Source organism: Aedes albopictus, chromosome 3 (assembly GCF_035046485.1).
Source record: "Aedes albopictus strain Foshan chromosome 3, AalbF5, whole genome shotgun sequence".
Classification (NCBI taxonomy): domain Eukaryota; kingdom Metazoa; phylum Arthropoda; class Insecta; order Diptera; family Culicidae; genus Aedes; species Aedes albopictus.
This window is the reverse complement of record NC_085138.1, coordinates 148457450-148485222: the sequence shown is the minus strand read 5'-3', so window position 1 is coordinate 148485222 and position 27773 is coordinate 148457450. Positions and strand designations below refer to the sequence as shown.

At 43.1% G+C, this 27773-nt stretch overlaps 1 protein-coding gene across 1 annotated transcript in view; it reads right to left on the bottom strand.

Annotated features, from left to right (window-relative positions):
* LOC109424037 (protein tincar-like) overlaps positions 1 to 27773 on the bottom strand; it is a 580636-nt gene that overhangs the window by 13012 nt on the left and 539851 nt on the right. Inside the window, exon 9 of the mRNA XM_062843067.1 lies at positions 18 to 1691. Coding sequence (XP_062699051.1) covers positions 18 to 1691 — 1674 coding nt within the window. The remainder of the gene's footprint in view (positions 1 to 17; positions 1692 to 27773) is intronic.

Here is a 27773-nt window from a genome sequence, read left to right as displayed (position 1 = left end):
ACCTAACCGGAACTCACCTGCAGCCAGCACCGCCCCATCCAGGCTTCCCCGATAGGCCGCACTGAGATCGTGCAGCAAGGGGGCTTTCACCACCGCGAGGGCTAACACGAAGCACAACGACGAACAGTGAGCGAAGTAGGCCCAAACATCTGTACTCTGCTTTGCCGTGATCAGTCGCCGATCACGTATCTTAACGGCCAGCTTGCCATGGCCGTACAAGTACAGTACCATCGACGAGGCAATCGTCAGAATAACTGCCAAGATCGTCAGAGCTATCGTAACCGTGCCATTCAGGATCAATGGCGGGGCTTGCACGGGTAGACCCTGCCCGAGCGTTTGGAGCTTATACAGCACACTCGCTCCAGCGAAACTCAACAAAATATCTATCCCATTCGCGATCATCTGCAAGCTGAACACGAATGCGAACGTCTTCGATGTGTGCCAGAATACGGATGGGTAGCGAACGGCCCATGCCATTAGGGCAATCGCTAAGTTCACGAATTCCAAACTAGGAGTCGACGTCCAGCGTTTCGCGTTAAACTGTTGATCAACTCCGAAGAACACCTGCAGGAAGCCAGGGAATCCCGTCAACTCGATGGGCTTCGTGGTTACATTGCCCGGAACGGTCCCAATCAGGAAGGCCGGCCTTATGGCCATTCCGTTTTCATCCTTGATGATGAACTCGTCCTCATCGACGCTTGGGATGTTCTCCAAGCTTTCCAAACTCTCACTGCTGTAGTTGTCCGAGGTGAACCGTTTGATCTTCTTCGGCGTACTCCGGGAAGTCGCACCCGTTGTGCTGGGTTTGATTTCAATGATCTTTGAATTGGTCGTCACCGGTGTGGAGGGGATGATGTTCTCCGGCAATTTCACCGGCTTAATGATATGTGTATTGCTGTCCTTGGTGGGTGTCTTCTTCGTACTGCTTTTTGGGGACGGTTTGGTTGCAGTGGTGGACGCGGTTCCACTGGTTGTGGCCACTGTAGTGGCTGAAGCAGTCTTCTTTCCATTCGGTTGAGTCTTTCGGCTTTGGTTTACCTCAAACAAAGTATCGATTTCATGCTCACCGAACTCGTCAAAGTCGAACTCTTTTTGAGGTTGCAACTCTAGTCTGGTGTCTACATCATCCAGGTGATGATGATTCTGCGGATGCACCTTGTCCTTCTTACCACTGTGAGATTTGTTGGAGTGCTTCCGGTTGTGACCATGGTTTTTATTTCGGTCATGCTTCTTTAAAGCTGTCTGCCTCGTTGTCGTTGGTGGAAGAGTAGTCGTGTAGATGACTGTACTTGTAGTACTGGGAGCTGTTGTGGTCGTCAGTAAATTTCGCACCGGAGGAAAAGTGTGTATCGTCGTAGGGTTATCGAACACATTGAAGTTCTCCATGGTCGAGATGGAAATAGATGCGTGTTCGTTGCTCTTTGGCATTTCCTGTAGGGATTCGTGAGTACGGAATGGATCATCTTCTTCATCAGAGTCATGTTCTCCTCCTTCGTCATCGTCCTCATAGGCAGAGAACTTTTCCACCATATCGTTGCGCTCAAAGTCTCCATTAGGGAAGGGTTTGTTACCACTACCGTTCGCCAGAGGCTTAGATGTCGTGTTTGGGTAGGATGATGTCATAAAGGACAGCACTACTAGTCGATCATTGTGGGTCACCATAAAGTCTAGATCCGTGCGCCAGATGTCGTCTGTTAAGAGAAAAACAAACAAAATTTAAAATGAATAAAAGATCTATGAAAAAATAGAGAAAAAAATGATTCCAGGGCATTTAAAGAATCATGGAATATGTTTAGAGATAAAAAATTAAAAGACCAAATGTGGAAGGAACAAGAATCACAAAGCCAAAAGCGAAATTCATCACTCCAGTCTAGTGGTTACGGCTATGGATCACCAATCCGGAGACGACGGGTTCGATTCCCATTCCGGTCGGGAAAACTTTCTCGATTCCCTGGGCATAGTGTATCATTGTCCTTGCCTCACAATAAACAAATTCATGCAGTGGTAGTCAAAGAAAGCCCTTCAATTAATAACGGTGGGCTCAAAGAACACTAAGTTGAAGAGAGGCAGGCCAAGTTCCAGTGGGAACGTCGAGACATAAAGAAGAAGAAGAAGTATTAAAATTATATTCAACGCAACATCGTGTTCTGTGTTGCATTAGTTCTTGATTACGACTTTGTTGCGCCTCCGAAAACGCCTCTGAAACCTGCTGAAAATCCTCTGAAACTTCTTAAATTGCCTCCGAAATCTCCCTAAATCCCTTTTGACTCCATGTAACGCATCTGAGACCCTTAACGCCTCTGAAATCCGTAGAAAATGCTCTGAAACTTCCTGAAATGTTTCCGAAGTCCCACTAAAACGCCCTCGGACCCCATGTATGGGAAAGAAATTGACCGAAAATGAGAATTTCAAGCAAATTTGTATGAAAAACGATCAAAAACATGGAAAAATCAAAATTTCCCCGATAGAATATTTTGAAACCTTCTGCAAATGAAAATATAGCTTGAATACTGATGTTTTATGGAAAGAAACCCGATGTACATTCAATTTTTTTAATCTGTTGGTTTAGACATAGCGTGTACTACTGTAGGTTTTTTTTGGTCGCCTGCGTTCGCGAAATCCACGTTCAGTGTAGCCATAGCTTCGAGTAGTACCCAGCTTCGAGTAGTACCCAGCTTCTTGCGTCAGTCAAGCGGCTACCGCACTCAATCTCCCAGGCTTTGAAGTCTCCACCGATGACCACGGGTCTCTATCCCACTAGTGCGCTTGATTGCGAATCCAGCATAGACGAGAACTGGTCTATCGGCCATCTGAGGGAGCATAACAATTGCAGTAGTACACCTCGTTGGTCTTCGCTATTGCGAAGCCCTCGTGCGACCGGCAGATTGTCACTAGTTTGGCCTTATCCGCTACCCAGTTCTCGTTATCAAGAGGGATGCGGTACGGGTCCGATAGTAATGCAGGGCGATGTCTGTACTTGACTCCGAGATTCACTGCCATAGCAAATGCTGTGCGGCTTCACAGTGCTGTGGTTTAGCTGTGTAACCTGCATTATCGGCGGTTGGTTCGACCTCCTCCTTGTTCGCCGTGCAAATCAGGCATTTTGGTGCCGAGTTGCAATTCGTATCGTATTCGTATCTTACTGCAGAGTTTGCTCTTGTCGGGGATTTTATACGCCTACGACTTGTTCCTTGTTCGAAGCACTTGCAACAAACCTCTGGCAGCTCGTAGATGCTGAGCGGGCACACCGACCAGCCTACTCTGATCTTCCCGACTGCAGTCGCCATCTACGTGCCTGCCGGACACTTTCGCAGGCGGATCGATGCACTTGGTGCATCTACCTAGCACTGCAGCTTAACCCTCTAATACCCAATCCCGCCTTTAGACGGGGTATAGTTTGAGCATTTTTGTAATTTTTGTTTCGTGGGAAATCAATTTTTTTATATTTTTGGCTTATATTTAGGACTGTTTTGTATATCGCAAAATGGTTTTTGGTGTATTTTAAAGCGACTTTACATTTTTAAAAATCATTGAAAAATTGATGTTTTAGTCACCTTATAGAAGTCATTGTTTATTTTGTACTGAATCGCTACAATTAACATATTTTAAATTTTTCCCAAACCATTCTATCCTTGTTTAATAGTTTAAGAGAATCGAATACACTCTAAAATTAGTTTCCTTAAAATTACACGGAAAATAAAATTTTCTGTGAAAAAAATTTAAAATAATAATATTTCAACAATAATCATAAAATCTCAAAATGTTTTTATCTCAAAAAATCCGTTGCCCAAATTGGCTTCCAGGAAAAATATAAAAGTGTGGGGATGTTCAAAAATAAAAATTAGAAAAATCGAAAACTGAAATTGACGAAATCGAGAATTAAAAAGAATCATCTTCCAAAACATGTTTAAATCGATTTTAGATGACGAAAAATGATATTTAGATCAAAATCAAAAATTTGGGTATTAGAGGGTTAATCCGCTGCAGCGAGCTCCTTTGCGTCGGTGATCTCATCCAGGTTTTTACACGCCTCCGCCATTAGGGCTCTCACATGTACTTTTTCCCCCAAACCTCTTGAGCTAGTGTCTTGTACGAGGTGCCTTTCTTGGCTGTCTCCTTCTTACACACTTGCATCATTTCTCCAGTTCTGGTACGCCGGATGCTTTTCACTTCCGAGCCCAGCGGTGAGAGACGATTTTTGCGTCGCATGACCATCTGCAGCTCGGAGAATGTATCCGCCTCAGTTTCGAAGACCAGCCCGTCCATCCGTTCGTGCTTGCGGGCTGGTTTCGCTTTTCTGAACTTCTTCTTCTTTCCAACCGTAGTCCAAGGGTTCTCATTCCCTTGGTCTGGTTGGCCCCCGTTTCTCTCAGAGTTGGCCTCTTGGAGTTTAGTTTCCCTTGCGCGTTTCACAGCCGACTTGGGCGCCTGGTTGCTGGTCGTTCCTTTCTTCCTCTTTGGCTATCCGCTCACCTCTGCCGGACGCTTCTTGCTCCCCGCGGGCTGCGTCTCCTCGGCAGGTTTCGGCCTTGCATTTCGAACCGCCGAGCGGTTTGGCCTCTCCGCAACGGCTCGCGCGAACGAGTTCAACGTCGTGACGTTCCTTCTACCTCTCCAATCTCTATCACTAGGTTTATGGATTAAGTAGTCATATTCGTTGCCCCCCCCCCCCCCCCCTTAGAGCCACTATCCCTCACTGGCAATGAAGTAGTCGCCACACTGTTGACTGTTGTAGCCAGGGGAGGGGGGGGGGGGGTTGCGGTTGGGTGGGTTTAGGGTTAACAGCAGAGAAGCCGAATTCATCTAGGAATTTTACCAGACAATTCTTCGGGGATTTGTCCTGGGAATCGTTAGAGGTTTATTACGAAAAAATAATGGATCACTACAAATGCATAATAAAATATAACATATGGTAGTGGAACCTTACAAATGCGTAATAAATTAGGACATCACATACGAACATACACGACACATAACATAAATATTGCCCTGTTACCCTAGTGGATAACAATTTCCGAACCCCGAATGACGAGGTTTCATAATTGTTGTTGGTCCATCAGTCAAATCCTGTAATCGTATCTTTCCTGGCTGTTTGCCTTTCGTTCACAGCATTAGATACTTTCATAGCTTGAGTTTTGTCTAAGATTTCTAATCCTAAGGGGGGCAACCTGAATCAGATTTTAATGTGAGACGTCTACACTTTGATGTCCCTGTTAAGGAAGGGTCTACACATGTCTTCCAGTTATTAAATAATTGCCCGAAATTACCTAAATGTAGGCCATTAAAATGATATCACTGATTTCTCATAGCGCCCTATCACTTTAGAGCACTATAAATGTGCATTAAACTTGGGTAAAAGTTTACGCACGTACAACACAATAAATAAAACTTGTAATAGGTTCCTCCAGTGATTGTTCCAGTGATATTTTTCGAGGTTCCTTCGGAAATTTTTCCAGAGATCCTTTAAGGTATTTCTCCAGAGTTTTTTCGGGGATTTCTTCATATATTCCTTCTAGAATTCCGCTAGAGATTTCTTTAATAATTCCATATGCAAAATTATTCGAAGTATTTCTCCAGGAATGTCTTCCAAAAATTCTATCAGAAAATTTTACTAGAAATTACAGGGGGTGGCCAAAATGTTTGGGATAGGCAACTTTTTTTCTCCCACAAAAAAATTCATCATGCTGTAACTTTTCATAGAGTGCATCAAAAAATCTCAAATTTTGACTGTTTATCAACCTGTGATATGTGCAAAATTGGTTCAAATTTGGGCTCAATTGAATAGTTTTTCACGAAGTTAGAACCGTTCGGGTAAAACACTATTTTTTAGACAACTCATTTTTGAGCTGTCATATCTCGGAAACCAGTGAACCGAATAGAATAATTTTTTAACGTTTATCAACAATATATTGATACTTAATGCAACGTTATAAAATGTAATATTTTTTCACGGCGAATTAAGTTATATGTACCAGGTTGAAATCTTTACCCATATAGAGGAAAATTAGTCAAATTTACAATACCACACAAAAATTACTAAATGTGTTCTTCCTTTAAGCTTAATTGGCTCTAATATATCTGATTAACCTTCCTTCTGCATTAAGAAAAAGTAACACATTTGGCATTAAGGGGTCAAAAATGGCCAAAAATCCATTTTCGATCCGATTTCCATTCTCTTAGGCTTAAATGAAAGATATGAGTTCCTAGATTCAGACCGTGACTAATTCGTGGCCATTCCGGGACATGGGCCCCTGTAACCGGTTCCGGAAGGTGCCCTTAGGGGACATATACAGATTTTAGTGCAGAGGCTCGTTTCGACGATTGAAATACCGTGGAATTTCATCTAGAATCTGAAAAGCAGGGCGATAATTAGGGCATGAGCGCATTGTCCACATCCGGATATTCCGGAACCGGTTCCGGTGAGACCCGGAGAGGCTGGAGAGGCTGTTTTGAGCTCAGTTTTCTTCAGTATCAAGGAAATTTTGATCACATTACCAAACTAGTCATGTGACGGCTCTATCCTTATGGTTTTTCATTCAAATAACAGTGATAATCCGGAAAAGCACCATTGATAAAACTGGCCCAAACGCGGCCACTTGAATGTGACATGAAGAAACATGTTTGGAGAACATTCTGAGCATACCATTTCTTTACGAATTCCTTCAAGGGCACCTCAGGTAATTCCCCCAGGAAAATCCTTCGGTATACCACCAGCAAATCTTCCAGAGATACATACTGGAATGCCTCTGGAAATTCTCGGAATTTCTCTAAGGATTCCTCCGATAATTACTATATGGATTCCTCCAGTTATTTCTCTAAAGTTTTCTTCCAGTTCTTCCTCAAAGATCTCCTTTAGGAATTTCTCCAGAGTTTCCTCCAGGGATTCCTCCAGTAGTCCCTCCCAGAATGCCTTCAAATATTCATCCAGAAATTTCTCTAGGGATTCTCCCAGGAATTCAAGGAATTCTTCCAGAGATTCCTTCAGTATTAGTGGAGGAAATCATCCAGTAATTTCTCAAGGAATTCCTCCAGTAATTTCTCAAGGAATTCCTCCAGGGATTACATTATTTATTCCAAACAGAATTCCTCCAGGAATTTCTCCAGAATTCCTCCAGAAATTCTTACCGAGATTACTCTTGGAAATCCTCCAGTGGCTCTTTTAGGAATTTCCCGAGAATTACTCCAAAAATTACTGAAAGAATTCCTGCAGAAATCCCTCCCATTCCCCCAGAGATTCTTCCATGAAATACACCACAAGTTCTTTCAAATATTCCTCTAAGAGTTCCTTCAGGAAATCCTCAAGAAATTCTCCTAGAGATTCCTCCACAAACTCCGACTAGGATCCCTACAGGAAATCCTCTAAGAATTCCCGAAGAAATTCATCCAAAACATTGTATAGGGAATACACCACGAAGTCCTCCAGAAATACTTGATAACTTGAGAACAGCAGTGGAAAATCTTTAGACATCAATACTAAAATTTATTGACATTGACGTAACATGTTTTCGAGAAAAATCCAAAAAGTGTCTATCCATGATAACTTTTTTCAACGTTCAAAAAGTATCTATGTTTTAATAGTTTGTGAAGCATTTGTATATTGTTAGTGTACGATCAAAATTTCATTCAATTCGGTTCACTGGTTTTCGAAATATGACAGCTCAAAAATAAGTTGTCTAAAAAATAGTGTTTTACTAACTTTGCGAAAGATTAATAAATCGAGCTCAAATTTGTACCAATGATGCACATATAATAGGTTGACAAACATTCAAAATTTGAGATTTTTTGATGCACTCTATGAAAAGTTATAGCATGTTGAACTTTTTCGTGAGAGAGAAAAAAAGTTGCCTATCCCAAACATTTTGGCCATCCCCTGTATTTGAAAATGAACACAGGAATTGCTTTAAAAATGCATACAAAATCCTTTAGAACCCATCTGAGTATTTCTCCAATAACTTGTCCAGAAGTTATTGTAGTTATTGTCATGGGTTTCTTCAAATTTATTATTTAGAGATTCCTACAGAAATTTTTCCAGGAATTCGCTTAGAAAGCTCTCCTGAGGTTCCCTAAGGAATTCCTCCTTAATGGGATTGCTTCCGGGATTCCTCATGGGGTTTCTTCAGGAATTCCCGAGAATTCCTTCTGCGATTCTTTCAGAAACAACTTCAGGGATTATTATAAAAAACACTCCAAGAACTCTTAATGAGATGTCTTGAGGAATGCCTCTTGTATTTTTTTCTGAAATTCCTCCAGGAATTAATCCAAGACTTCATCCAGGAACTGTACAGAGATTCCCTTAGGAATTCCTCTTGGGATTACTTCAGGAACTTCTCCAGGTATTCTTTCTGGAACTGCTACAGGGATTCCTCCAAAAGTTCCTCTACATACTCTTTTGAGGAATTTCTCTGGAATATCGAATTTTAGGTTTCTTCAGGAGTTTCAGCGATTTCTTCGGTACTTCCTCCTGAGATTTCTTCAGAGACTCGTCCTGGAACTCCCTCAGTAATTGCTTCTTGGATTTCTTCAGGAATTCATCCTGGAATTTCTCAAGGGATGCCTCCAGAAATTCTTCCAGGATACCTCTGGGAATCCCTGTGGGGATTTCTCTAAACATTTCTACAGAGATTCGACCAGGAATTCCTTTAGAGATCCCTCTAGGAATTCTTCCTGAAATTCCTCCAGTTATTCTTTTAAAGTGACCTCAAAGAATTCCTCTAGAGAATATTTTCGTATTTTATTATTCGTAAAGGAATAGATTTCGATAGGTATTCCCCCAAGGGATTTCTCCGGGCATTCCTCCAGGATTTTATTTAGGGTCTCCTCCAGGAATAACTTCAAGAATTCCACCAGGAATTACACCAGGAATTCCTTCTGAAATTCCTCCGGAATTGATCCAGAATTACCTCCAGTAATTCCTTCAGAAATAACTACGGCACTTCTCCAGTAAATCCTTCAGGGATCCGTTCAGAAACTGTTCCAGGTTTTTTTTTCCTTAATTTATCCTGGAATTATTTCAAGCATTCCTCCAGGAGCTTCTCCAGGAGTTCTTCCTGAAGTTTTACCAGGAGTTCCTCCTGGCATTTCTCAAAGCATTTCTCCTGGGAGTTCTCCAGGAATTTCACCAAGAATTCCTCCTAGAATTACCTCAGGTATTTCTGCAGAAATTCATCCAGGAATTGATCCGGGGATCCTTTCGATAAGTCCTACAGCAATTTATCCAGAAATTTCTCCAGGAATTCGCACAGAAATTCCACAAAGAATTCCTTCAGTTATTTACCAGGAATTCCTTCAGGGATCTTGTTAGCCGCCACGCGTCTAGCGCACTTTTTACTATTGCCTAGATACGCTACAGCAACTGATGAGTTGAAAACGTCTATCCCATGATCCAGCATCCCAGCTCATGAGATGCGGTTCATCTCATGATCAACGGACCGGTGAGTAGCCACGGAGTAGCAACGAAAGGAAGATAACAGAAACAAACCAACAGAAAAGTGGAATTGTTATTGCAGGCAGAGTGCATATGCATGCTTTGATGAATTCCAGAATTTAATAGTAGATTAAGCATCCTAGGATTAAGCTATATTTCCCATATTAAAATAAGTCAAATAGTGTAATTAATAACTACTCTGAATTTGTTCTACGTACTAGGTAAGTTAGTTCAAACAGGGAATTGGCTATTAGTGTATATTCGTTTCTAAATGTTTTAATTAGATTACCGATTGCCATATTTATAGCTGGCCAAATTGTTGGGCTAGAATCTGATGCCACTATTGGTTAGAAATTCCTTTGAACCAATTAAAATAATTAAAATTACATATAATTTGGATTGCAGTGAACGCAGATAGGCCGTGTGAAGTAGATTTAGGTCACCATTGCTTATGTTCTATCTCCTCCAGTAAGACAATCAAACCGACCAAGTTACAGAAACAAATAGTTATTATCAATTCCCATTAGGACCTTTTGAGCTTAAAACACGCCTCTGCCATAGTCACGGCTCAACGAAGAACCAGAACGAAGGGACTAAACGTAATTTCTTCCCATTTTACATTCGCATGCAAAGCATAGTCCAGGGGTTACCAAAACTATATACACGGAGCATTTGACATGTGGCCCTAAGAGTTACTAATAAGATATTGATCAAGTTTGGCGTTGTAAGTTTAGTTAATTTTTCAAAACCAAACCGCAGTCGTTTTATTTGCCTTCGGCTGGAGGGCCATATTTCGGAATTCGTTCCCGTTGAAATCGAGTTTCAACAGATCCCTCTAAGGATTCTTCCAAAGATTCCTCCAGTAATTCCTCCAGAAATTTCCCTGAGAATTCCTCTATGAATTTCTCTAGTAACTTCTTCAGAAATTTCTCCAGGGATTCCTCCCGGAATTCCTGTAGAGGTTCTTCCAGGGTTAGTTCTACGGAATTTTTCCAAGAATTCCTATAGGGATCTCCTCTGAAGCTCTCCAGGGAACTTTCCAAGAATTTCTCCAGAAATTTCTCTAAGAATTCCTCCAGGAATACCTCGAAAGGTTTCTTTAGAAATATCTCCAGGGACTCATCCCAGAACTCCTCTAGGGAATCCTCTAAGAATTCTTCCAGGGTTTCCTCTGGGTATTCCCGCAGGAATTCCTCCAGGAATTCATTTAGGAATTCCTCCAGATATTTTAGAAATTTCTCCACGGACTCATCCAGGAATTTCTCCAGGTATTTCGCTAGTAATACATCTTGGGATTGCTCCGGGAATTCTTCCAGAAGTCCCTCCCAGAATTCCTCTAGAGATTCCACTAGGAATTCATTCATGGATTTTTTGTTTGGTTTTATTAACGTGTATTTTAACACTAGTCTAGTCTTGTCTAGTCTACACACATACACAGCCAATCATTGAAAGAATCCATGAAAATGATAGAAACGACTACTTCAATAATTTTTCTTGTAATTATTAATGACTGCAGTACATCGCAGATGCACTGCAAGCATTAAAGCGGCCAGGCTTACTGTGTAGCGTTTTCAATTCAACAATAAAAAAATGAGTGGGGACATCTCGATGCTAAGAAGGTTGATGTCACCCCTTGGCCCTTCCTGCTTCCTGAGATGGGTCACAGGTATTTAGTCCGTGTCCTGGCCCTTGTGCTTAGGCTTATTAACGTGTATTTTAACACTGAGCTTATTCTACACGAGTCCAGGGATTGCTTCAGGCATTCGTGCCGGAATTTCTCCAGGGGTGCCTTAAGGAAGTCATCCAGTTGTATCTTCAGAAATTTCTCCAGGGATTGCTTTCTCCAGGGATTCAGCCAGGAAGTTGTCCAGCAGTTCCTCCATGCTTTCCTCCAGAGAATCCTCTAGGAATTGCTTCAGGGATTTCTCCAGGAATTCCTCCAGGTATTTTTCCAAGAATTCCTCTTGGGGTTCCTCCAGGAATTCTTCCAAATTCCTTCAAGGATTCCTCCAAAAAATTGTCTACGAATTCCTCCAGCTCCAACCCTCTCTAGCTACGCCAATGTTGAGGGGGTTTGAATTTACGATCGATCAAAACGATCAATTCTGACTATACATGTCAATGGTTGCTCCTCCGAGATTGATCTGAACTGGTACCAGTTGTACTGAGATCCAACTGAATAAGGGGCTGGGACATTCCACTTATTCTCAAAGTGCAATTTTAGCAGCTCATGCATATTTGATCAATATCGGCGCCGGCCAAGTCCTTATAGTCAGCTGGGAAGTGAAAGGAATGTTAGAGTGTACTGGTTGTTGCTACTAGAGACCGAGAGCACTCTGCGTCCCCACAACCCGCACGGACTGGGGTATTTGTTAGACGGAAAGGATGGGAGATCTGGGAGTCACCGTTGGGTCGGTGATGCGATCCATGGATAGGGTTATTTATAGTGTTCGTGATAGATTGTGTGGTGAATAAGATGAATAAGGTCAAGCGGCACAGCACGCTTTGGTTGCATAACTTATAGGCGTTATATATACACGTGCTGTGAGTGGAAGTTGGAAGGGAGGGAAACGACTTTTTTCAATTCGTTTCTGGTTCTAGCGATGGCTATGAACATATGAATATACATGAGTTGTATATGTAGAGAAGAGAGAGCGAGAGAAAATGGATAGAAAGATACAAAGTAGGATGAAAAGGACGGGCCAGGGATTGAACCCATGACCTTCTGCATACGAATCAGAAGCGGTAGCCACTAGACCACCAAGCCCGTCTTAATGTTGAGGGGGTTTGAATTTACGGTACAAAGTCCTTTTTGCTGATGGCAGTTCCCGAAACTGTATTTATTCTGCCTTGCTGATAGTTAAAGACTCGGACTTTGCCTACCCGAGACTACACTTGATGTTAGGAAAACAATCATGCTTTACGTATATAATTACGTACTAACCTATTATGGACTGATAAATACTGATAATTCAAGAACTCACGTGCATTCTTATTGCAGAACACATTCTCTAATTTGACAGAGCTTTGCAACTAGCCTAAATCTCCGGGTTTTTCTGTGTTGTCCTGGGACTAAACTAGAAGCAACACATCGATCGGGTTAGAGTTCCACAATGGACCAGATCTTCAGCGTCCAACAAATCCTTCAGAAATGCCGTGAACACCAAATCCTAACGCATCACTTGTTCATCAACATCAAGGCGCCATGTGACAGTAAGTCAGACTGATAAAAGCCACGATGAATGATGTACACAGCTGCGAAAGAATTTGAAGCGAACTGTGCCAAATGAACATCAAAATGTGTTTCCGCAAACCTAATATCTTAAAGACTCAGCAGTTGCCAGTTGCCTGCAAAGTTTTACCCATCTAACTTTTTTCACCTCATTCCGCCATAACAGATTTCCTTTATACTCACCTTTTTGGAAATTTTGTCACGCATATAATTTGATTTGTCATCCTGTTTAAATATTTGTGTTCCACAAACATCGCGCTTGGATTCCAAGACGGTCGGTCAGTCATCCAACCAACGCCTCATCACCGCATTTCCTTGACCTGAAGCAAGAGAACGCAACAACAGAAGCGGAAATACCACCCTCATCTAAATTGTGTGCATAAATCTAATTAAGGTAATTTACCAAGCAAACTGGAATAACGTGAAAAAAGGCGAAAAAAAATGAACGAGAATTCTTCAAACGAGGCACTCGTCAGCACTTTTTCGCGCTTTGTATTGGCCTGGCCTATACACAAAAAGAAGAGTGCAAAAGTGGGACTCTTGTAGGTACATAATGATAAACGGGAAGAAAGTAGAAAGGAATCACCGCCGTCGTCGCCGTCCGTCGCCACCGACTGGTACGCAACTGCCTTTTTTCCAGCCCCGCCATCGTTATTAGGTTAATAAAAAAACAGGAAATGAAATTCTTTTTTTCCCCGGTGCTATCAAGCTGCAGTCCTTCCAGGAATGCTGATGACGCTGGCGAAGCCGAGAAAAGAACATCAACAATAAAGATGGTGTGATGATCAATTACACGCCGTGTGATGTTTTAAAGCCGTTGAGTAATGAGCTCCGGCGAAGTTTGGGACGCGTGGTAGTTTATTACGACGGGTGGTAGCTGGTGACAAATCTTGATTTAATGCTGCAGAAGTCCTAGCGAATAATTTGATGCGGCCTAGTGAAAAATATTCATTCTGATGTTCTTCATATTTCAGGATTTTTTTCAGGGATTCATGCAGGAGTTTCTTCAAGCATTTCTTCAGTAGTTTTCTTTTGTGGGATTTTAGCCACCGTTAAGTTTTATGTTCCAAAATTTGTTGATTTTTTTTTCGGTGGAAAAAATCAACAAATTTCCAAACATTTCTACAGTAGGTCAGAGGTTTCTCCTGAATTTCTATAGGGATTCATCCAGGAAGCTCATCAGAGATATTAGACATATTCTTGCAGTAACTCCTTCAAAAGCGCTTCCAGGAATTTCACTCCTTCATTCAGGAGTTCTTTCAGGGATTCCTTAAGAAGATCTGCTAGAGGTTTCTGCTGGAGGCAATTCAAAAAATTTCTTGAGAGATTTCTTCAGGAAATTCTCCAGGAAGTCCTTCAAAGATTCCTCCAGGAACTCCTTCTGGTATTCTTCCAGGAACTCCTCCTGGGATTCCTCCAGGAACTCCTTCGGGGATTCCTCCAGGAACTCCTTCGGGGATTCCTCCAGGAACTCCTTCGGGGATTCCTCCAGGAACTCCTTCGGGGATTCCTCCAGGAACTCCTTCGGGGATTCCTCCAGGAACTCCTTCGGGGATTCCTCCAGGAACTCCTTCGGGGATTCCTCCAGGAACTCCTTCGGGGATTCCTCCAGAAACTCCTTCGGGGATTCCTCCAGGAACTGCTTCATCGAAACCTCCAGGAACTCCTTCGGGGAAACCTCCAGGAACTCCTTCGGGGATTCCTCCAGGAACTCCTTCGGGGATTCCTCCAGGAACTCCTTCTGGTATTCTTCCAGGAACTCCTCCTGGGATTCCTCCAGTAACACCTTCGGGGATTCCTCCAGGAACTCCTTCGGGGATTTCTCCAGGAACTCCTTCGGGGATTCCTTCAGGAACTCCTTCGGGGATTTCTCCAGGAACTGCTTCATCGAAACCTCCAGGAACTGCTTCATCGAAACCTCCAGGAACTCCTCCGGGGATTCCTCCAGGAACTCCTCCGGGGATTCCTCCAGGAACTCCTCCGGGGATTCCTCCAGGAACTCCTCCGGGGATTCCTCCAGGAACTCCTCCGGGGATTCCTCCAGGAACTCCTCCGGGGATTCCTCCAGGAACTCCTCCGGGGATTCCTCCAGGAACTCCTCCGGGGATTCCTCCAGGAACTCCTCCGGGGATTCCTCCAGGAACTCCTCCGGGGATTCCTCCAGGAACTCCTCCGGGGATTCCTCCAGGAACTCCTCCGGGGATTCCTCCAGGAACTCCTCCGGGGATTCCTCCAGGAACTCCTCCGGGGATTCCTCCAGGAACTCCTCCGGGGATTCCTCCAGGAACTCCTCCGGGGATTCCTCCAGGAACTCCTCCGGGGATTCCTCCAGGAACTCCTCCGGGGATTCCTCCAGGAACTCCTCCGGGGATTCCTCCAGGAACACCTCCGGGGATTCCTCCAGGAACTCCGCCGGGGATTCCTCCAGGAACTTCTCCAGGAACTCTTCCAGAGATCGTACAGCGCTATCGACTGAAATTCTTTATAACCGGGGAAGTGTTTCGGCTTGGCAGTCATCAAACGCACAGCTCCTTCTATCGTTAATCTATTTATGCGGTGCAGCTTTCCTGGACGCTATCATGGAAACTGCAGTGGTATCGAATTTTCCGGAGCTTGTGCCGCGAATTGCATTTCGTCGTCAATGGAATAAAAAAAAATCGAACAGAATACATGAGGAATTTCCTAGACATTCTTGGACATAGAGAGAGTAACTTCGACATACACATGCACATTTCGATATACACGTTGGCAGTTATTTACTGTGGAAGTGCTCATATAGCACTTAGCTGAGAAGTAGGAAGATGAAGTAGAAGAAGAAGAAAAAGAATAAGAAGAAAAAGGAGAAGAAAAAGAAAAAGGAGAGGAAAAAGAAGAAGCATAAGAAGAAGAAGAATAAGAAGAACTTTGTACTTCCGGAAACCAACCTCTCAACCTTTCGAATTCTATATTATTTCCCTAAAATCACTTTCAATTTTTCAAGTTTCATACAAAGTTTTTATCTCCGCGACCAAAATGACAACAAGATTTAGCTTTCGTAGCACACTCTCTACATTTGAATTACTCTGCAGCCAGGGAGAAATCACGTCCAGCAAAGATAGCTTCATTAGTAGATGTTGGCATAAGCAATTAGTGAGTGAGAGCTTTGAATTGCTAGGTACTGTGTGAATAATTTAGGTCCTTACTCTCTATACGATGAATACAAATTAGATGCTATGTATGAGGTGAGGATGCTATGAAGAGGGGCAATCATGCAGGTGTCTAATACAGCATCTTCTCTAATTCCATATACATAACATACAAGTCATCACATAGCTTATCATTTGAAAACGAAACAACCTATACCACTTCAATTTTAAAGCTTGAAAATTGCTTTATTTTCAAACGTTGATGTTGTAATCTTCATAAATTCCATCCTGCAAAGCTTATACCAAACCACAAACCCCTCCACTAATCTTTTCACACCTACACGATGCGGTCGTAGAGCAATTTTAAAATTTGCAAACTGTTGTAAACAATTCCACCTGCGATCGCTTTGCTTGCCGGCAGCAAATCAGAACTGCCTGGTATCATGACATGCAGCTAAGCGGATACAGACACCTTAATCTTCCGTGTGTAAAATCCCCTTCCCCTCGGCAATTGGTATACCTACCAGGACTAGATAACCCTTTCCAATTCGTGTGGATTGCGCCATCACCGATATCGGTATAGGTACGAGAAAGTTTTACGCCACCCATTCTGTGCATAACATTGCTCGAAAGTATACGTAGAACGCTACATGAGCCGTATTATACTAGATTGAACTCTACCGGGGAAAACTTTTGCTCCAATAAAAAAGCGCACAGCAATAACCGGCTAGTCGCCGAGTCTAGCCGGAGTCGCGCCTTCATCTCGAAATCGGAGGTGTGACACCGGGAAAATTTATGAACAAAGTTCGTCAGGCGGCGAGTGACTTTCGGTGGATTATCGATGTCCCATCATCATCCGTGAGAACGTTCGATTCGGTGTAGCCTCGAATATCACCGAAGGGAATCGATAATTGGTTGAGAATAAAGCCATTTTTATTCTAGGAAGGAATTTTTGAAACTCGAGACACTAGCATTGGATGCTTGCTATAACTTTTCAACTTAACCGAAGCATTACTTGGTGCAGCTAGAGTTGGAAAGTTGAAGTTTCCGTTATGATGGAATTTATATTCAGTCGAGGTGAATTCCATGTCTAGACGGATGTTATGACAATAATGCGGTATTCGAGAGTGCTTTAAAAGCAAGCTTGTTAGAACTTCCAAGATGGCCGCCATTGAGCCAACTTTTGTACTTAACGATTTTAAGTGCACCAGAGACGGTCTTGGTGGTCAACCGTTTCTGATTCGTTTGCAGAAGGTCCTGGGATCAATCCCGGGCCTGTCCCTTTTCTCCTACTTTGTATCTTTCTACATATGGACTTTCTCTCATCTCTACAGGGGATCGTATTTATGGTGGAAAGGTTCTCAGAATTTGATGAAATTTAGGTAGGGTTTGTTTATATATGAACAAAAACTCAATTGAAAAAATCAGAGTCGCCTAATTTTCCTCAGACACCACCTACTTTGAAAAATCATTATTAAAAACGAAGCATCGTAGACACATTTTTTATGAAATAATAAGCAAATTTTCTCAACAATTAAAAAATCTGTATCTATCTATATATATAAAAATGAGTTTGAAGTTTCTTTAAGGCAACAAAACTCAAGAACGGCTGAACTGATCAGAATGACTCTTGCACGGGTCGGTTCGTATTCGCGGTGGCTGTGTTTATATGTATAAAAAGTTACGAAAATCAACTAGAAATTTAACAAAATTGATGAAGTACTGATTTTTCATGAGCTGGGAGATTTCCTTCCCAGCTCATGAAAAATCAGTACTTCATCAAAACCGAAATGAAATCAATCTAGAGTGCGGCGTTTTTTTTTTTTTTTTGAGCTCAACAGTTGGCAAACTTGGCAAGACAACGTTTGCCGGGACAGCTAGTTAGGCCGATGCAAATATTTAATTTGTTTTATGTCACCCCCCCTTCAAAAATCTCAAAATATTGAAGGGGCGAAAAAAAAAACATGGCGTCTCATGACTCCATTTTCAATAGACAATTTTTTTACAGGCAACTATTTTTCAATAGTTGAAAAATATTTTTTCAATAGTTGGTAAAAATTCCAATTTTTCAATATTTTTTTTTCGTTTGTTCCTTATTTATTTTTGTCCCCCCCCCTCGTACCTGATAAGAGGTCTCGGACATAAAAGAAAAATAATATTTGCATCGGCCTTACAAAATAAAAATTATTTTCTACAAAATTATCAACTGTTGAGGAAAAGCCGGAAAAACTGTTTTCGAAATCCGGGAAAAATCCCAAAAAATATTTTTAAAAGGAAATTTTATAAGCTACTAGCTGTCCCGGCAAACTTTGTCTTGCCGTCTTGTGGTGGTTTGACAACTGTTGAGCTCAAAATAGCACCGCACTCTAGATTGATTTAATTTTGATCACGCTGAATTTGTTCCCGGCTCATAAAAAATCAGTACTTTATCAATTTGTTTACTTTTCTAGTGGATTTTCGTAACTTTTTGTACATATAAACACAGCCACCACAAATACGAATCGAACCATGCAAGACTCATGCTGATCGGTCCACCCGTTCTTGAGTTTTGTTGCCTCAAAGGAACTTCTAACTCATTTTTATATATATATAGATATTCTGTTAAATTTTCAAGATGTGGCTTTTCTCCGTTCCTGAGTTATGACCAATTTTGTGGAAACTTCACTATATCCATCTCTTTATATACCTGGTACAGTTCGTAGTTCATGCGACGCCGCCAGATGCCGTCCTCCAGTTTACCGCCGAGTATTGTTCGCAGCACTTTACGTTCGAAGACTCCAAAAGCTCTCCGATCAAATTTTTTCAACGTCCACGTTTCATGACCGTATAAAGCGACCGGAACTTCGTTTGCAGCCTGCGGGATTTCAGCTGGCTTCCTAGACCGAAAAATGCCCGATTCGCAGCCGCAATCCGTCTTTTCACCTCACGGGTAACATCATTATCGTACGTCACTAGAGATAAACAAATTCATCCACAACTTCAAATTTTTCCCCACCTAGCACCACTTTGGCACCACTACCACAGCCGAACCGACGTTGACCACCAGCAATCATGTACTTCGGCACCAACATTTCGAAAGGGCGTAACTGCATTTTGAAACAAACCCCTCTTTCACATCTTTGGATCGTATTTCAATGCCGCCATGCAAATCACCGCCAGTATAGGAAAGAAGAGCAATTTCTCTGTCTAGTAATGTTTGTGAATTTCGTGGAAAACTTAAAATATGACCCACAGATGTGACAGAGTGGTTTGTTTCAAAATGCAGTTACGCCCTTTTGAAATGTTGGTGCCGACTTAGTCTTTGTGGTGTTAATCGTAAGTCCAATCGTCGCAGTCTCCCTCTTAAAAGGTACGATCGCCTCTTCCACGGCCCGACGGTCGATTCAATGAATCAATAAACAGATGATGGGTCTGCAAGTTGTACTCTCGAAATTTATCGAGAATCTGCCGCAGGGTGAACATCTGGTCCGTCGTTGATCGGCCCTCACGAAATCCTGCCTGATATTCGCCGACGAAGGACTCCTCAATCGGCCTCAGCCTGTGGAACAAAACTCCGGACAAAATTTTGTACGCTGAATTGAGGAGTGTTATTCCTCTGTAATTCGCGCACTACAGTCGATGCCCTTTCTTGAAAAGAGGGCAAATGAGACCATCCAACCAACTAGCAGGCAGTTCTTCCTCCTCCCATATCTTCAATATAATACGGTGTAAGCGTTGATAGAGCTGCTCACTACCGTGCTTGAGAAGCTCGGCCGGGAGTTCGTCCTTCCCAGCAGCCTTGTTGTTCTTCAGTCCCCTAATGGTTGTCTTGACCTCGTCTAGCGTTGGAGGTTCCATAGCTTGTCCATCGTCGTCGATTCGAATTCTATCCGTCGCTCTTCCACTCCCACCGTTTAACAATACCTCGAAGTGTTCTCTCCACCTGGCAGCCAGCATTGTCTTGTCTGTCAGCAAGTTTCCATTACGGTCGTTGCACATGACAGGAGAAGGCGCTGTTTTTTCCGCACGCCATTGACAGTTTCGTAAAATCTTCGCATATCATTCTGTTCCATACGCTTTTCCGCCTGAGTATTACATTTACCTCGCGCTCTTTTTTTCTTTTTGCGGTGGATTCGTTTTTCGGCTACTCTTGCTTCCCTATATCGTTCCCTGCTCTGCCAAGTCCCCGACACCAACATCCGGCTTCTGGCAACATTCTTCTCGTCCGTTACCCTCTGGCACTCCTCGTCGAACCATCCGTTCCTAGGTCGTCTTTGAGCAGTACGCATCACTTCCCGCGTTGCTGTACTCATCGCTTCCTGGATAGACTCCCACAGAGTGTTGAGATTATCGCTCTCGTTGATCTAACTTATCCGCTCGTCCAGCTTCTGGTGATAGGTAGCTACCGTACCATCTGCTGAAAACCACTGGATGTTGAAACGCATCGATCACCGGTTCCTAGATTCCGACACGGTTGATAGCCGAGCTCGAATCTTCCTAACTACGAGATAGTGATCTGAGTCGATGTTGGGACCTCTAAAAGTTCTAACATCATTTATGACACGGCGTTTTGATTGGTACAAGGTAATTCAAATTTCATCGCAATAACTTATTAATGAGGCGTCCGATTTGCATGTGGTCTTCGGCAAAGTTGTAGCTGATAGAGTAGCCTAGGAGTACCAAAGGTCAATTAACACTCTAGGGCTCTTGGAGAAATGTTGCGGTCAATTGAATGAAAAACGTTGTTTTCCCATAGTAATTTCCATACAAACTTTGAAGGGCTTGTGCACTGTCAATTTTCAACCAATTCAGCTCAAATTTTGGGAGAAGGCATAGAAATTGGTTATGAATCGAAGAAGCGGTGTGGAGCAAAAAATATTTTTTGAACCACGCTAAATATAAACTATGTTGAAGGTCTAAACTTTGCAGGGGATACGGTTTTTGAGATACAGTTTAGAAAATGATGAAGTCTTGGTTCTACCCCGTTAGGCCGAAAGCCGTTAGGCCGAATGCCGTTAGGCCGAATGCCGTTAGGCGAATGTCGTTAGGCCGAATGCCGTTAGGTCGAAAGGGTCGTTATGCCGAAAGGGTCTTTAGGCTGAATATGCCATTAGGCCGGATGGGTTGGGTCGCTAGGACGAACTGGTCACTAGGCAGAAAGGGCTGTAAGGTTGAATGGTTTGCTTAGGCAACTCGATGGTAAAAAACTGTTTAATGTTTGAGGGAAACGGTCTTCAACCTTGAAATTTTGGTTGGCTTTGAATGGTTAATTGAATGAACACACTAATAGTTTTTCGCGTTTTAAAGTCTAAATTATAGTTACACTGGGAACAAATTCAGAGTTCCAGTCCGAGCATGATTAACAAGATTAGATGCAATTTAATCGAGTTCTTTAAAACTTAGAAAGAACAGCCTATGTTTAAAAGAAGGAAAAATCTTCAATGAAAAAGTTTTTTTTTAAAACTCTGTTGAGGGCTGTAACTTTCATAATGAGTAAAACATTTAATCAAGAAAGAGCAGCAGTAGACTGCCGCCGTGAAACAGAACAGTTAAACTAGAAAGAGTTTAGAAGATGTAAAATTTCGGATGAAAAAGTTGATAGCTAAACAGCCTATGTTCAGAAGAAGAAGGAACTGTGATGAAAATGAATCTTTATAATGAAAAAAGAACAGCCTACATATTTTCAAAGGTAGGAAACATTTCCGATGAAAAAATTAATAGTTGTTATGTTCATAGTGAGTATCACAGTTAGGCTAGAAGAAAAGCCTATGTACAGAAGAAGGAAAAACTCTTATGCAAAAATTGATGGCTGTAATACTTATAATGAGTAGAATAGTTAAACTAGAAAGAACAACCTATTTTCAAAAGAAGGAAAAATCTCTGATGAAAAAAATAATTGCTGTAATGCTCATAGTCAGTAGAACACTAAAATTAGTGGGAATCTCCGATGAAAGATTTAAAAGCTGTAATGCTTATAGTGAGTATAACTTTTAGAATAGAAGGAAGCCTATGCACAGAAGAAGGAAATACTCTTATGAAAAAGTTTATGGCGAAAATACTTATAATGAGTAGAATAGTTAAATTAGAAAGAACAACCTATTTTCAAAAGAAGGAAAAAATTCCGATGAAAAATTTAATTGCTGTAATGCTCATAGTGAGAAAAACATTAAAACTACAAAGAACAGCCTATGTTTAAGGTGAATATATAACGAAGCCACCCCTTGAATTTTCGAGAGCACAAATCTGAAGAACCATATGATGGATTGTGATGAAAAGTTGATCGATTGGTCACCACCAACGGGTGACCAATCGATCAACTTTTCAGCGTGGTGGTACATTGGGTTCTTCAGATTTGTGCTCTTGAAAATTCTAGGGGTGGCTTTGTTATATATTCACCTTAAAAGAAGAACAAATCCCCGATGATAAATTTAATAGCTGAAATGCTGTATTTGTTCTTAACCACTTATGCTGACAGCTTTGCGCTTTGCGCAATTTTCTTTTTTGTATCCTGCTCATGGTAGAATGATAAGCACGATTATTTTGATGCTTTTAGGTGAGGTATAATAGCCTTTTTGATTTGTATTACTTACATTCATTTGTAAGTAGTATATTTATGTTGACAATGTTATTATGGATTTGGTTGGGAATCAAAAAACTTTTTTTGAGAAAAATATTTTTGCTAATTTTGGAATGTTTACAACATACATCGGAAGTGACGTATATGATAGTGCATCATTGAACGCACACAGCGCTCTACACCCGGTTCTGAAAAAAGGTGTCGCTAGTCGAAAAGTGTCGCTAATCAAAACGTCGCTATTTGGTTTGGTGCTGGCGCCATAATACTGTATTGAATATCTTTATCCTATCGATAGCTTTGGCTGTGCCCGTTCACCATAACTTTTTGTTTCTAACTAAAAATAAGCTTTTTCGAGATGCTGTCTTATAAACCTTTTCTACTTCGCCTCCTAAATTGATTTCCCCCAGAGTTTCCCAATGATGTCGACTTTTCTCATGTTTATTTCGTTTTGTGCAATATAAAACGTGACAACCTATTCGGCCCAACGACCCTTTCGGCCTAACGGCCCATTCGGCCTAACGACTCTTTCGGCCTAACGACTTTTCGGCCTAATGGCCTTCGGCCTAACGGCATTCGGCCTAACGCGGCTTTCGGCCTAACGGCCTGCTCCCGTTGGAAACAGCTCACTCGCGTAGTGTACGGTTTGGATAAAAAATAACCCTAATCCCAAAGGAGGGTTAAATTAACTTACATGTTCACCAGTTAGAATACCGAACGTTTGCAGTTCCCACTGAATAATCTAGTCTTCAACTAAATTTTGATGAATTTGTTGTAATAATTTTAACTTGTTGCTAAAATACATGTAAAATAAGTAAGTATGAAGAATTTGATTAGAATTTACAAGAGGACTTGTTTAATCATTCAGCAGAGTCATCATTTTCAAAATGCGTCTTGACCCACGATTTACTTCCGAAGGAAGAACTTCCATTTTTGTGAGTTTGTCGGAAGTGGGATTCGATCCCATCTCCTCGGCGTGATAGTCGTCTGATGATTTAACCACCACGCCACGTTTTCTCCCAAACTCCTCTCCTCTCCTCTTCTTGGCGTAACGTCCTCACTGGGACAAAGCCTGCTTCTCAGCTTAGTGTTCAATGAGCACTTCCACAGTTTTTAACTGAGAGCTTTCTCTGCCAATGACCATTTTGCATATGTATATCGTGTGGCAGGCACGAAGTAGAAATCCTCTACATAGAGATGAGCAGAAGTTACATACGTCGATTCGGCAACGCTGTTTGTTTTGGTTTACAACAGCTGCCAACACTTGCTACAAAGCTAGATGTTCAAACTTTATGCGTGACTTCGTTGTGGTTCAAGTTGTTTTGTTTACATTTTCTAATTATGGTAGAATTTTTTTTTTTCAATTTTTTGTTGAAATAGCGGAGCAATCGAAGAAATCTGAAATTCAATGTGTTCGGTTCCGAACGTTTATTTTTTTGTATTGTTTGTGTTTTGACCAATTTTTTGTTTTGTATGACCCACTCTGTATGTTAATGCCCAAAGAACCATCTTTCCCTTCATTCCCCTTCCCATTTGACCCATGTTCCCCCATTCATCGTAATTTGTCTTTTGAATGATAAGTTTACCAATACCTTTCCCTAATTAGTCTTAAGAAAAGTAAAACCCTTCTAGAAGCTTCTCCCGTTTTCCAGATCAGTCATTTTTTGTTGTTTTTGTTTTATCTTTGCATTCCAACTGAAAGGGGAGGAGCCTATTTTGTACCAATCACTCACTCACACTACTAAATTTTCTAGTATATAAGTGACCCATGTAGCGCAAAGCGCATCAGTTTTATTTTGAACGTCGAGGAATAAACATCGTTTAGAAAGTGAAGAAACCCGGAGTTTTCCTTTCTCACCGAGAAGCCAACAGTCCTGCCTCCACTGACGAAGCGAAGCGACCGCTCGCTGCTGTTGCCTACGAGATACAGTCCACCGCTCAACCGAGCAAATTCCGAGCATTAGCGCTGTTCCTTCAGACCGCTCCACAACTCGACCCCACCAGTGGTAATCGATTGTGGATACCGGTTTGACTGCACACGGACAGACTAATACTCCAGAAGGTGCCAACCGATCAGTCGTTGCTGGAGCACCAACAAGGAATTTTCAGTGCCCCATCGGTCCGCTCCACGATCAGAGCTTTCCGGTAACCTGTTGTGGATACCGGACCGACTTGCACACGGGTTCAACTGAACTTTCCTGGCCTGTTGGTGTTGGCCAGTGGCAAATTTCGGCTGCCCTTCTTTGGTTCCGTTCCCCGTCCGGATCTGCCCACATTGTGCACCGCACATTGTTTGGTCCTGCTTCGAGCCGGATGCAGCATCGGTGCCTTCGCGCAGTTGGAGGAAATTTAGCGGCTGAGGTGGAGGAACGAAATTTCCGCAAGTATTCCCGCGCCACCGGTGGCGTCGTTCGCGTTTCGAGAAGTAGTCCGCGCGAGTGACGCTGTGAAAAGTGAAACACGTCGAAACACGTTTCGACAAGGACAGTTAAGTAGTGCTTGTGTGTGTGCCCGCCTTGGGCTGAAGAAAAACCGACCGAGTGCGATCTCGAACAGACAATAAGTGTGTGTGTGCCCTCCGGGCGAAAAGAAAGTTTGAAGATAGTGAGAAGTGTGCCCCAGGGGGCGAAGAAAGAAGTGAAAAATCGTGTGCGTGAAGGATGCTGATGCACACGCCAACCAAAAGTGATAAAATGGCCGAACTGAAGACGCTCATCCACCTGCGTGGCCAGGCGAAGGCCAAAGTGACCCGAATCCGGAAAACGATTGAAGACGTCTCGGCAGCCGGCGTTGTCCAGTTTACCCTGGCCCAGCTGAAGGTATATTCTCGGAACCTGGAAGCCCATTTCCAAGAATACCTAAGCTTCCACCACCAAATCACCGCGTTGTTGCCAGCGGAAAAATTGGATGACAACGACGCCACCTACCTCCAATTCGAGAACCACCACACTGAAACCGCAATGATGGTGGAAACGCTCATCCAGTCCGCAACCCCGCAGCCGCCTCCAACGAATGTGTCCGCACCCGCGAACAGTGCCCAGCTACCACCACAGATAGTCGTCCAGCAGCAACCGCTGCCGGTTCCAATCCCTTCGTTTGACGGAAAGCCGGAGAACTGGCCGAGATTCCAGCAGGTCTTTTCGGACATTATGTCACGGTCCAGAGACTCCAACGCCGTCAAGTTACACCACCTTGAGAGGGCACTGTCCGGTGGGTCCGCCGCCAAGATAATCGATCCGAAAACGCTCAGTGATGGCAATTTCGATCACGCTTGGGAGCTGCTGCTTGACGTTTACGAAGACGAAAGGAAAGCAGTGGACTCGCACATCCATGGCCTACTGAGTCTGAAACGGATGACCAAGGAGTGCTCCAAGCAGATGAGGGAGTTGCTCAATGAAGTTACCCGCCACGTCGAGGGACTGCGGCTGCTGGAACAGGATTTGGAAGGAGTTTCCGAAAGGTTCGTCGTCGTCGTGCTGTCAGATGCTTTCGATCCCGAAACGAGGAAGCAGTGGGAGACCACCATTCCCCACAAGCAGATCCCGTCGTATGAAGACACCGTCATGTTCCTGAAGGAGCGATGCTCACTGTTGGAGCGTTGCGAAGCCAGTCATCCGAAGCCGTCGTCAGCCAAGGAATCCAGTCAGAAGTCCAACCCGAAGCTATCGTCGAAGTCCCCGCCGGTGAAGTCGTTCGCTATGGCTACACCCGTAGCTAATAGTGAGGCGACTTGTGAGATTTGTAGTGCGAGCCATCCAAACTACAAATGTGAAAGGTTTGTTGCGCTGACGGTACCCCAACGTAGAACTAAGGTAAGAGAACTTTTCCTTTGTTTCAACTGTTTGAGGAAGGGACACCTTTCCTCAAAATGCCCATCCAACAAATCATGCCAGGAGTGTCAAGGTAGGCATAACACCTTGCTACACGAGCCCAAAGTTCCAAAGCCCGAATCCAAGCCCATTGTTGATAATCCAATGCCCAATCCCGAACCCGCTAAGGTTGTTGTTAGTTCCCAAGTTCCGAATCCTGTTGAAAGTGTTGCATCTGTCTCCAATCCCGTCCAAAAGGTACCTCGTTCGGATGGCACGCTATTGCTTACGGCCATGGTTGATGTCCTTGACAGCCATGGAAATTCCTTCCCTTGCCGTGCATTCCTCGATTGTGGTTCCCAACCACATTTGGTTTCCCGTTCGTTTGTTGAACGATTGGGAATCGACCAGGTACCTACCCATGTAGAAGTTATTGGAGCTACCGGTAAGCGATCGGTGCTCGACAGAAAGGCAACACTGTCGTTCCGGTCCCGTTGTAAGGATTATCAAGCCCGAATCGAATGTTTGGTCACCGATGTGGTGACTGGTCCCCTCCCCGGTCGTAAGATGAATTGTCGGTCTTGGAATATTCCCTCAGGTCTTTCGCTTGCTGATCCCACTTTCCATACTCCAGGAGAAGTGCAGTTACTGATTGGAGTTAAACTGTTCTTCGATTTGATGCTTCCCGGCCATTTGGTGCTAGGCCAAAACCTGCCTATACTCAAGGAGACTCGTCTAGGATGGGTCGTTGCTGGTGGTGCTGAGGACATGGATGAAAATCAGCACTGCTACACGGCCAGCTTGCGGCCACTCACAGAATGCATCGAGAAGTTTTGGTCTGTTGAGTCGGTCGAGAATAGTAGCGTAGTTTCCAAGGAGGAGCAAGATTGTGAACAACTTTTCAGCTCGTCCACCATTCGAAACCGAGATGGTAGCTACATCGTCTATCTTCCATTGAAAGAATCCGTGAGTGAACTAGGCAGTAACCGGTATCTAGCTTTGAAACGTTTCCATATTCTGGAGCACCGCTTCAGCAAGAATCCCGAATTGAAAAAGGCTTATGTCGATTTCATTAATGAATACAAGTCGTTGTCCCATTGTAAGCAGATTTCCGAGTCAGATGATACCCCAGGGAAACTGGTTCATTATTTACCGCACCATGCCGTCCTCAAGCCAAGCAGTTCCACTACTCGCTTGAGAGTTGTTTTCGACGCCTCGGCTCGAACAACTGGCCCATCTCTGAATGATGTTTTGATGATTGGCCCCACTGTCCAGGATGAACTTTTTTGCATTATCCTACGATTCCGTAAGCATCGGTTCGCGATAACCGCTGATATCTCCAAAATGTACCGAAGGATTCGTGTGGTCGAAAATCATTCTGGGCTCCAGCGAATATTTTGGAGGGAAAATCCTGATGATCCGCTCCAAATCCTGGAGTGACAACCGTTACATACGGGACGGCTAGTGCGCCGTTTCTGGCCACTCGATCATTGCTGCAGCTTGCACGTGACGAGTGCCAACGTTTCCCAGTAGCATCCAAGGTAATAGAAGAAGATGTCTACATAGATGACGTGGTATCAGGGGCTGATACCATTGAGCAGGCCATTCAGCTTCGCTCGGATTTAACCGA